This window comes from Pseudorca crassidens, chromosome 10, assembly GCF_039906515.1.
Source record: "Pseudorca crassidens isolate mPseCra1 chromosome 10, mPseCra1.hap1, whole genome shotgun sequence".
Lineage (NCBI taxonomy): Eukaryota > Metazoa > Chordata > Mammalia > Artiodactyla > Delphinidae > Pseudorca > Pseudorca crassidens.
The window spans coordinates 36309535-36321760 of record NC_090305.1 but is presented as its reverse complement, the minus strand read 5'-3'; the positions used below and the strand labels follow the sequence as shown (position 1 = coordinate 36321760).

Genomic DNA, 12226 nt, shown 5'->3' with positions numbered 1-12226 from the left:
AACTGGGACTTGAATGAGCCACCCTTTTACTAGGGGTGTGTTCACTTCATTGAAAAGGCAATGTAGGGCCCGTCTTTTGCCTCCTTGTACCTTCTTTCTGCCTGTGCCTGGGCTTGTCAGCTGAGCAGCCTGTTTGCTGAGCAACTGGCTGGATATATGGCTGGGGGTCAGATTTGCAGACCTAACGCTTCTCAAAAGCAGGTGTTCTCCCTCCCCCCTCCAAAGCAGGTACCCAAGATCTAGATCTGGGGAAGAAGCAGGAGCCTCATCTCAGGTCCCAGTGGTGTTTTCTGATGCAACTTTACTCTGATTTGGGGAGTTACTGGGTACTTGGCTGCTGACATTTTGTTTCCTGTTTGGCTGGTGCTTTTTACATTATTTCGGACCTGAGTGGAAAAAGGGGTGAGGGATTGGCATTCATCAGGAGTCTTCATCACATTAACAAGATTTTAGGGACTTCCCTGGTGGCACAATGGTTAGGAATCTGCCTGCCAGTGCGGGGGACATGGGTTCAAGTCCTGGTCCGGGAAGATCCCACATGCCGCGGAGCAACTAAGCCCGTGCGCCACGACTACTGAGCCCGCGTGCCACAACTACTGAAGTCCATGTGACTAGAACCTATGCTCCGCAACAAGAGAAACCACCGCAATGAGAAGCCTGCGCACCGCAACGAAGAGTAGCCCCCGCTCACTGCAACTAGGGAAAGCCCGCACGCAGCAACGAAGACACAATGCAGCCAAAAATAAATAAATTAATTTTAAAAAACCCACAAAGAAAACCCCAAGATTTTAAATGTTGTCCTTTAAGTGTATGCTAACTTTGAAGTTTTCGTTTCTCCTTTCCTAATGTCCACATAGTCCCATGGACTTTTCGTTCAGTACATTTATTGAGTAACCACCATACTAACCACCAAGGAATATAAAAAGTGCAAAATGGCTCTCCCTCTCTAGGAACGAAGAATTCGTTGGAGTTCCTCCTACATCTTCACACCTTCCTGATTTGGCTCCTGTAATATGTGCTACTGTATCTGTCAGATCTGCATCATTATCTGAGCACTGTGAGGTCTGATGACAGACAGTTTCCAGGACTGGGAATTTAGGATCCTTATTGATATGTTATACCATTTATGTAGATCACACATATCTTGTCACAAGTGAATAATTTCTGTTTGCTTTTGTGCTTTTAACACTGTTAATACTTAGCATTCTAAGTATAGGAGATTCAAATTCCACTTCAAAAGACCTGAACATTAACTTTGCTGATTTAAGTTGAGTTATTTCAAATGGTGTTAAAATGGAATTCTTTATTTTATAGACTTGCTTATAGAGAAAGCAAGGTTGAATGGATTACACCAATGCTTCACTCATTTGAACCGTGTAGGAGAGATGACCAGGCTAAAATAATAGAAAAGTCTGAATTATAGAATTTTTAAAATGCAGTTTCATTACTTTCAGGTGTATTTTTGGGAACTTGAAAGTGTAAGTCTGGGGACCACTTAATTTATTAAGGAAATAATTTTGCATAAAATGATTACTTTCAGAATGCTTGAAAGTTAATTTCCTAAACGCTTAACTTTTCCTCTGATAGCTTTGTATCAGCATAAATTTGCTTCACAAATCCTTGTTTCATAGATAAATAAACTTCAATGTAGCTTTTATTCCGATTATAATGAATTCTACTTTAATGGGCTCTGAATTTATTACATCTTACTATAATTTAAAAACCTTTTATAGGCCAATTTTGATGATCTGTGGAGGAAATTCGTTACATATTCATCTGGTGAACAACTTTTTGGGTTGCCTGTGACTGACTATGAGGTTTTACACAAAATTAGGTAAGTTTAGAAATTGAACAAGTTTATTATAAATAATTAACTGTCCGTTAGAAGAATCATGTCATCGTTAAATCCTTCATCATGCAGAGAAGAGTCTGGCTTGGAAAACTCCTAAATAGTTCCCTCATTCCTGGCTATTCCTGACTCATTGGATGCACAGTCTCCATATACAAAATAAATGTTCTAGGGGAGTAGAAAATACATGGCAAAAATTCTGGGCGTTAATGGCCTATATTTAGCCTGTGCTTTATTTTTTTTCTTTTCGTGATTTTGAATAGTGTCAATAATTGTACAGAAGCACTGCAACTTCGGGTAACTTTTGTTTACTTAGAGGAATAGCCGTGCTCGGCGCTTGCTTCCTTCTTACTGCATTTATGCTAAGTGCTTTTCCCTATTGGGTAGGCATAGAATTCATTGAGATTGAAGGCCAAGGAACTTAATTGATTTTAAAGAGTAACAGTTGCTTTTAAACAGTGGATCTAGGATTTCACCAAGTATATTTTGGTAGAATGTTAAATATAACTTTCTTCAAAGGCAAAATTAAAACAGTGGTATTAGCTTATTAGGATCTTGGCTTTAGAACTTTATGTTGACTTGTTTCAAAATCCCAGCATGAAAATGTCATGGCACAAAGTACCTAACATTGTCTGAAGAGAAATGAATTCCTCAGCCATTTAGGGAAGATGGTTTGTATTTTTTTTTTCTACAAATAGGCATTTGCTAAGCTTAACCCAATTACTAATTGTGTTAGAATTGCCGATGTCTGGTCCTTTCCCCTGACATTCAATCAGAATCTCTGGGACGGGGTCCTAGCAATTCTGCATTTTTATAAACTCTCTAGTTAATTCTTTTGCACACCCAGTCTGAGAATCAGTGTTTTATTTTGACCTGCGGTATTCTAGGAAAACTAATCGTTCTCATTTACCTTCTGGACCAATGGACCCTTTTAATTTTTTATGTTTTTAAGTAATTATGAATACTTTTCAGAAGTAAGAATAAAGGAATGGTGAAAAGCGGTTTTATTAGAAAATTTAATGAGAATTTAAGCAGAGAAAAGCCAAACTTTTACTCCATAATGTCCTGGTTTAAAGACGTATGTACACGAAATGGAGACCAACTTTTGAATGTAGCTCATCAGCTGTCATGTATGAACCTGGAGCATATCCATCCTGTAAACAGTGATCCCAGGTTTCGAATCCATCTTCAATAACTTCTAGCTTCTCATTACTTATGTTTTTTCTTGCACTTGCATTGTTAAAACTCAAAACTGTTGAAAACTCAGTCATAATTTTGTTCACCATCTTTTTTGCACTATAAATACAAAAATCTTTACTTTTAACTCTGAATGATCAGTTAACTTCTTCATTTCTGCATCATCTATTTCCTTTGAATACATATCTCCTTTCAACATTTTTCTTCTTGTGGAATATATCAAATAAAATTTATGTAAACATATAAATAATGAAAGAACACTCGCTTATCTTTTTCACAAAATGGGATGCTCTAGGTTCTTGTTGCAAAATACTGCGTGATACAGCCCTTGCCCCTATTGAAATATATCTTTCACTCATACATTATTGAATTTTAAAAAATCCATCTAGGTTATCATGTAAAGACACAAAAGTCTGAGATTTCACTTACACAATCAGTTTCACTATCAAAATTAGAGTCTAGAGCATTGCTTTCTGTCTCTTTTCTGTTTAATACTTGGGAAGCACCTTCCTTTGTCAGTTTTATTCTTTTGCTGTTTTTAGGTAGAAAACGAAAAGTACTGAATTCTTTACCTGTATTAAGTGAAAGTTAAATAAACAAAAATCAAAAGACTACAAAAATGGTGTCTCCAGAGTTCTTTTTTCTACTTTCTTGAAAGATGATGCAGTGTTTTAGCAACACAATTAGAAATTTGAAGGACGATGCAGTAGTGATTATTTTTTCACTGTTGCATCATCTCTTTATAAGAGATTTCATCATTCATTTTTCTTTCTAGGATTTCTAGGATGATGAATTAGAAAAATGAAACAAGAACTGAAAAAAAATAGCTAAGATTCCAGAATATATCTTAGATTTATAAAAAGGTCCTGTGCACCTTGGTAATTGCAAGAGTAAAAAATTAATAAACAGAAACCTCAATTAAATAGAGTCAGGAGACAAGAAGGGGGAGCTTTCATGCTCTGCAACATTAGCAGAGCCCAACAAGAGGAAAGACTCCTTTTCTTTCCTGGCAACAACTCAGCCAATGAAAACCCATGGACTCTGTTTACTCTAGCCCTCCAACTTCCTATTCTCCTTCCCTTGCCATCTGGGGACTTGCACATGGCTCACCATGGTTGCAGACCCAGAATTGCAATTTTCTACTGATCCTGAGTAACACATTTTTTCTGGAGAAATAACTGGCAGTCTATTTGTTTTAGGTCAACACAAGATAGAATGAGTTTTACTCCATCAAAAATATAAGCAAATTTATCTTTGGTTGCTGATTATCTATAATAAATAATAAACGTAACTCTCAATCCTTACAAAAAATTAGAACTACTCAAGAAATAAAATAAAAAAACTAAAATTGGATTCAGTGGACCCTTATGGTATGCTAAGGGTTGAGGAATTCCTGGGAGAATCCACAAACTCTGTTGAGTGGTCAATTTTTGGTGTTTTACACACTGAAGAAATTTTCCTTTACTTGGACCCAGAATCCCTCCTTTTATTCTTGTTTTGGATATAACTCCATCTGAGCACATGAGGGAAAGCTTTTGATAGGAAAGTGATGTTTAAAGTCAGACTTAAAAGGCAGACATAATCATAAAAATCTAGCTTGCATTTGAAAGAAAAAAGTCAAATAAAACCTTAGCCTTATCTTTGATCACGTTAACAGATTTTGGTCAGATTGTTTGCAATGATTGGTATGGTTGTAATAATCAAACCATTTGTTAATGTCATGTCATAGTATAATTTGGAATATTTGAAAGATATAAACTTTAATTGATGGAGCTCTTAATAAAGTCTTTGTTTGGAAACCGACAGGAGTGTATGCGTGTTGGTGTACATAAGATATGATACACATAATATGTGAAATAATTTGATTAGATGAATTCTTCCTATCCAATAATGAAATTTATTTTTTAAATATATGTTATGTAATGACAATTATTTGGTTTCCAGAAAGGAACTCAACTTGCTGCAGAAGCTGTATGGACTATATGATACTGTAATGGGCAATATTAGTGGTTATTATGAAATACTCTGGGGAGATGTAGACATTGAAAAAATTAATGCAGAACTGCAGGAGTTTCAAAACAGGTGAGTTTCAATTGAATTAAACTTAACTGTTTATAGCGCCTATCTTAGGATCCCATAGGTATTTCACAAATGAATTTATCCTCTGATATATTGCTGTATATTCATAACACCTTCTTCAAAGAAATGTGTACATGAAATAATTTTTTCTTTTTTTTCTGAAAGATGTCATAAACTGCCAAAAGGACTTAAAGATTGGCAAGCTTTTTTGGATCTGAAAAAAAGAATTGATGATTTCAGTGAGTCATGTCCTCTACTAGAAATGATGACCAATAAGGCAATGAAACAGAGACACTGGGATCGAATCTCTGAGTTAACTGGAACCGCATTTGATGTGGAATTGGATTCTTTTTGTCTTAGAAATATTATGGAAGCACCACTCCTTAAAAATAAGGATGACATTGAGGTACATAAGATTATAAGGTCTTACAAATGATCTATTAAAGAATCTTTCCTTTTTCTTTTCTGAAAACTGTACAAATAAACATGTTATTCGAGGGTGTATTGATTGCCATATATAATGCACTCTCAAAACTTGAAATGATACTGAACATTCCTTGATTTTGCAAAATAATGCTGTAACTCAAGGAAATAATATGATTATTTGAAATATTTTAGTTTTGGAGCTCCTCAGTTTATCCTCCTTGTCCCTTAACTAAACCGCCATTTAAAAAATTCTGTTTATTTCTGTATTGTGTTCTTGGTGAATTTCTCAGAACATTTTTCAAACTTCTAATTCTATGCTTTTTTACTATTAGTCTATTAAATATTTTAAATTATTATATCTTTCCTTTTTAAGATTTTTAATTGGTTCTTTTCCTTTTTCTATGCTTAGTGTTTGCATCAAATCCTTTCTTTTAAATGAGGTATAATCTATACCATATTAGTTTCAGGTGTACAACGTAATGACTCAATATATGTATACATTGTGAAATGATCACTAAAATATGTCTAATTAACATCCATCACCACATATAGTTACAGTTTTTTTCCTATGATGAGAAATTTTAGGATCTACTCTCGTAGCAGCTTTTAAATACAATACAGTATTATTAACTATAGTCACTATGCTATACATTTCATCCCAAGAACTTATTCATTTTATAACTGGATGTTTGTACTCCTTAATCACCTTCACCCATTTTACCCACTCTGTTTGGCAATGACCAATCTGTTCTATATATCTATGTTTCTGGTGTTCTGTTTTGTTTAGATTCTGCATATAAATGAGATCATATGGTATTTGTCTTTTTCTGTCTGACTCATTTCACTTAGCATAGTGCCCTCAAAGTCCATTCATCCATGATGTCACAAATGGCAGGATTTCCTTCTTTTTACATCTAAATGACATTCCATTTTATATAAATATACCACATTTTCTTTATCCATTCACCCATTGATGGATACTTAGGTTGTTTTCACATCTTAGCTCTTGCAAATAATGCTACAATGGACATGGGTATGTATATATCTTTTCAAGTTAGTGTTTTTGTTTTCTTCAGATAAATATCCAGAAGTGGAATTACTAGATCACATGGTAGTTTTATTTTTAATTTTTTGAGGATCCTCCATACTGTCTTCCATAGTGGCTGCACCAATTTACATTTCCATGCAAGGGTTCCTTTTTCTCCACATCCTCTCCAACACTAAGTTTTGTCTTTGTGATGATAGGTATTCCAACAGATGTGAGGTGATATTTAATTGTGGTTTTGATTCGCATTTCCCTGGTGATAAGTGATGTTGAGCACCTTTCATGTACCTGTTGGCTATTTGTATGTCTTTTTTTGGAAAAATGCCTATTCAGATCCTCTGCTCATTTTAAAATCAAATCGGTTGTTTTTGCTATTGAGTTGTAAGAGTTCTTTATATATATTAGATATTAACCCCTTATCAGAGTTATGATTTGCAAATATTTTCTCCTGTTTAGTAGGTTACCTTTTCATTTTGTATATGGTTTCCTTTGCTGTAAGAAGCTTTTTAGTTTGATGCTGTCCCACTTGTTTATTTTTGCTTTTGTTACCTTGGCTTTTGGTGTCAAGCCCAAAAATCTCATTGCCAAGACTGATTTCAAGGAACTTACCAACTCTGTTGTCTTCCAGGAGTTTTATGGTTTCAGGTCTTATGTTCAAGTCTTTAGTCCATTTTGAGTTAATTTTTTGTATGGTATAAGATAGTGGTCCAGTTTCATTCTTTTGCATGTGGTTATCCAGTTTTCCCAGCATCATATGTTGAAGAGACTGTCCTTCCCTCATTGTATATTCCCAGCTCCTTTCTCATGAATTAATTAAATACATATGTGGGTTTATTCTGTTTCATTGTCTCCGTTTTTATGCCAATACCGTACATTTTTGATTACTATAACTTTGATATAGTTTGAAATCAGGAAGCATTATGCCTCCAGCTTTGTTCCTTTTTCTCAAGATTTCTTTGGCTCTGTGGGGTCTTTTGTGGTTCCATAAAATTTTTAGGAGTTTTTGTTCTATTTCTTGAAAAATGCCATTGGAATTTTGATAGGTATTGCTTTGAAACTGTAGATTGCTTTGGGTAATGTAGACATTTTAATGATATTAATTCTTGCAACCCATGAACATGGACTATCTTTCCATTTACTTATGCCTTCTTCAGTTTATTTCATCAATGTATCATAGTTTTCAGTGTACAGTTCTTTTACCTTTTTGTTAAATTTATTCCTAGGTATTTTATTCTTTTTGATGCAATTGTAAATGGCATAGTTTTCTCAATTTCTCTTTCTGGTAGTTCATTATTAGTGCATAAAAATGCAACTGATTTTTGGGGCTTCCCTGGTGGCGCAGTGGTTGAGTGTCCGCCTGCCGATGCGGGGGACACGGGTTCGTGCCCCGGTCCGGGAAGATCCCACATGCCGCAGAGCGGCTGGGCCCGTGAGCCATGGCCGCTGAGCCCGTGAGCCATGGCCGCTGAGCCTGCGCATCTGGAGCCTGTGCTCCGCAACGGAAAAGGTCACAACAGTGAGAGGCCCGCGTACCGCAAAAAAAAAAAAAAAAAAGCAACTGATATTTGTATATTGATTTTATATCCTGAAACTTCACTGAATTATTAGTTCTAACAGTTTTTGGTGGCATCTTTAGGGTTTTCTATATGTAATATCATGTCATCTGCCAATACGGACAGTTTTACTTCTTCCTTTCCAATTTGGATGCCTTTTATTTCTTTCTTGCCTAATTGCTCTGGTTAGGTCTTTAGATACCATGTTGAATAAAGGTGGTGAGAGTGGGCATCCTTGTCTTGTTCCTGATCTTAGAGGAAAAGCTTTCAGCTTTTCACCATTGAGTATGATTTTAGCCGTAGGTTTGTCAGATATGACCTTTACTATGTTGAGGTATGTTTCTTCTACATCTGCTTTGTTGAGAGGTTTTATCATGAGTGGATGTTGAATTTTGTCAAAAGCTTTTTCTGCATCTATTGAGATGATCATATGATTTTTATGCTTCATTGTGTTAGTGTGGTACATCACATTGATTAGTTTGTGGATATTGAACTATACTTGCATTCATGGAATAAATCGCACTTGATCATGGTGTATGATTTTAATGTATTGTTGAATTCAGCTTGCTAATATTTTGTCGAGAATCTTTGCATCTATGTTCATCAGGGATACTGACCTGTAATTTTCTTTTCTTGTGGTGTCCTTGTCTGGTTTTAGTATGAGGATAATGCTGGCCTCATAAAATAAGAAGTGTTCTCTCTCTTTTTTTGGAAGAGTTTGAGGAGACTGGTAGTAATTCTTCTTTAAATGTTTGGTAGAATTCACCAGTGAAGCCATCTGATCCTGGTCTTTTGTTTTGGGGGGAGGTTTTTGGTTACTGATTCAATCTCCTTACTACTAATCAGTCTGTTCAGATTTTCTGTTTTTTCATAATTCAGTCTTGGTGGGTGGCATGTTTCTAGGAACTTATTCATTTCTTCTAGATTGTCAAATTCGTGTGTGTATAATTGATCATAGTAGTCTTTTATGATCTTTCATATTTGTATGGTATCAATTGTAATGCCTCCTCTTTGGTTTCTGATTTTATTTAGTTGAGTTCTCCCTCACTTTTTCTTGGTGAGTCTGGCTAAAGTTTTGTCTGTTTTATCTTTTAAAATACCACCTCTTAGTTTCCTTGATCTTTTCTATTGTCTTTTTAGTCTGTACTCCATTTATTTCCACTCTGGTCTTTGTTATTTCCTTCCATCTACTAACTTTGGGCTTTGTTTGTTCTTCTTTTTCTAATTCTTTGAAGTGTAAAGTTAGGTTGTTTATTTGAGATCCCTCTTATTTTTTAATGTAAGGTTTATCTTTATGAACTTCCTTTTTAGAACTGCTCTTGCTGCATCCCTTTAAGTTTTGGTATGCTGTATTTCCATTTTTATCTGTCCCAAGGTATTTTTTGATTTCTCTTTTGATTTCTTGTTTGAACCATTGGCTGTTCGATATGAACAACTCTTTGGTTGTTTATAACCAAATATGTGGTTAATCTTTACATATTTGTGAATATGTCAGTTTTCTTCTTGTAATTGATTTCTAGTTTCATACCACTGTGGTCAGGAAAGATACTTGACGTGACTTCAGTTTTCTTAAATTTATTAGCACTTGTTTTGTGGCCTAACATGCTCTGTCTGGAGAATGCTTAATGTGCACTTGAGAAGAATATGTATTCTGTTGCATTTCGATGGACTGTTTTGTATATGTCTGTTAAGCTCATCAGATCTAACTTGTTTAAGGCCAATGTTTCCATATTGATTTTCTGTCTGGGTGATCTATCCATTGATGAAAGTGGGGCATTAAAATCCCCTACTGTTATTACATTGCTACCTATTTCTTCCTTTAGGTCTGTTAATATTTGTTTTATATATTTGAGTTCTCCTATGTTGGGTGCATAAATGTTTACAAACGTTATACAAACGTTTACAAATGTATACAAACGTTATAGCCTCTTCTTGGATTGACCTTTTATTGTTACATAATGATCTTCTTTGTCTCTTATTGTAGTTTTTGTCTTAAAGTCTGTTTTGTCTGATATAAGTATAGTTACTCCAGCTTTCTTTTGGTTTCCATTTGTGTGGTATATCCCTTGCCATCCCTTCCCTTTCAGTCTATGTGTGCCCTACATCTGAAGTGAGTCCCTTGTAGGCAGCAGATAGATGAGTCATGCTTTTTATCCATTTAGCCACTCTCTGTCTTTTGATTGGACAATTTAGTCAATTTACATACACAATAATTATTATAGTTATGTACTTGTCATTTTGCTAATTGTTTTCTGGCTGTTTGTAATTCCTTTGTTTCTTTCTTCTTCTCTTGTGCTCTTCCTTTGTTATTTGATGATTTTTCCGTAGTGGTATGCTTAGACCCCTTTCTATTCATCTTTTGGGTATCTACTATCTACTATAGGTGTTTGCTTTGCGGTTACCATAAGGCTTACATAAAAAAACTTATATTTATAACAGTTTATTTTTTAAAATATATATTTATTTATTTGGCTGCATTGGGTCTTCGTTGCTGTGCGTGGGCTTTCTCTAGTTGCGGCGAGCGGGGGCTACTCTTCATTGTGGTGCGCGAGCTTCTCATTGTGGTGACTTCTCTTGTTGTGGAGCACGGGCTCTAGATCGCAGGCTCAGTAGTTGTGGTGCACGGGCTTAGTTGCTCTGCAGCAGGTGGGATCTTCCCGGACCAGGAATAGAACCCGTGTCCCCTGCATTGGCAGGTGGATTCTTAACCACTGTGCCACAAGGGAAGTTCCTATAACAGTCTCTTTTAAGTTGCTAACTACTGAAGTTGGAATGCATTCTAAAGTTCTACATTTTTACTCCCCCCACCACAGTTTGTTTTTGGTGTCACAGTTTACATCTTTTTCTCTTATGTATCCATTAACAAATTACTCTACTTTTAGTTATGTTTACTAATTTGGTCTTTTAACCTTCACACTAGATTTATAAGTGATGAACCCACCACATTTTACAACATTAGACTATTCTTTTTTTTTTTCTTAACATCTTTATTGGAGTATAATTGCTTTACAATGGTGTGTTAGTTTCTGCTATATAACAAAGTGAATCAGCTATACATATACATATATCCCCATATCTACTCCCTCTTGCATCTCCCTCCCCCACTCCCTATCTCACCCCTCTAGGTGGTCACAGAGCACTGAGCTGATCTTCCTATCCTGTGCGGCTGCTTCCCACTAGCTATCTATTTTACATTTGGTAGTGTATATTTAAGTCCATGCCACTCTCTCACTTCGTCCCAGCTTACCCTTCCCCCTCCTCGTGTCCTCAAGTCCATTCTCTACGTCTGCGTCTTTATTCCTGTCCTGCCCCAGGGTTCTTCAGAACCATTTATTTTTTTAGATTCTATATATATGTGTTAGCATATGGCATTTGTTTTTCTTTTTCTGACTTACTTCCCTCTGTATGACAGACTCTAGGTTCATAGTTCACTACAAATAGTTCAATTTCATTTCTTTTTATGGCTGAGTAGTATTCCATTGTATATATGTGCCACATCTTCTTTATCCATTCATCTGTCGATGGACACTTAGGTTGCCTCCGTGTCCTGGCTATTGTAAACAGAGCTACAATGAACATTGTGGTACATGACTCTTTTTGAATTATGGTTTTCTCAGGGTATATGCCCAGTAGTGGGATGGCTGGGTCATATGACAGTTCTATTTTTAGTTTTGTAAGGAACCTCCATACTGTTCTCTATAGTGGCTGTATCAATTTACATTCCCACCAACAGTGCAAGAGGGTTCCCTTTTCTCCACACCTTCTCCAGCATTTATTGTTTCTAGATTTTTTGACGATGGCCATTCTGACTGGTATGAGGTGATACCTCATGGGAGTTTTGATTTGCATTTCTCTAATGATTAGTGATGTTGAGCATTCTTTCATGTATTTGTTGGCAATCTGTATATCTTCTTTAGAGAAATGTCTATTTAGGTCCTCTGCGCATTTTTGGATTGGGTTGTTTGTTTTTTTGATACTGAGCTGCATGAGCTACTTATATATTTTGGAGATTAATCCTTTGTCAGTTACTTCATTTGCAAATATTTTCTCCCATTCTGAGGGTTGTCTTTTCGTCTT

The 12226-nt window shown here is 35.7% G+C and overlaps 1 protein-coding gene across 23 annotated transcripts in view; it reads left to right on the top strand.

Annotated features, from left to right (window-relative positions):
- The window catches only part of DNAH8 (dynein axonemal heavy chain 8), a 327555-nt gene that overhangs the window by 104871 nt on the left and 210458 nt on the right, over positions 1–12226 (top strand). For all 23 annotated transcript variants that reach the window (XR_010946846.1, XM_067753082.1, XM_067753094.1 and 20 more), the window contains 3 exons: positions 1734–1834; positions 4991–5128; positions 5291–5531. Coding sequence is in view for 22 of the 23 variants with exons in the window: in XM_067753082.1 (XP_067609183.1) it covers positions 1734–1834; positions 4991–5128; positions 5291–5531 (480 nt within the window). In the remaining variant the exon portion in view is untranslated. The remainder of the gene's footprint in view (positions 1–1733; positions 1835–4990; positions 5129–5290; positions 5532–12226) is intronic.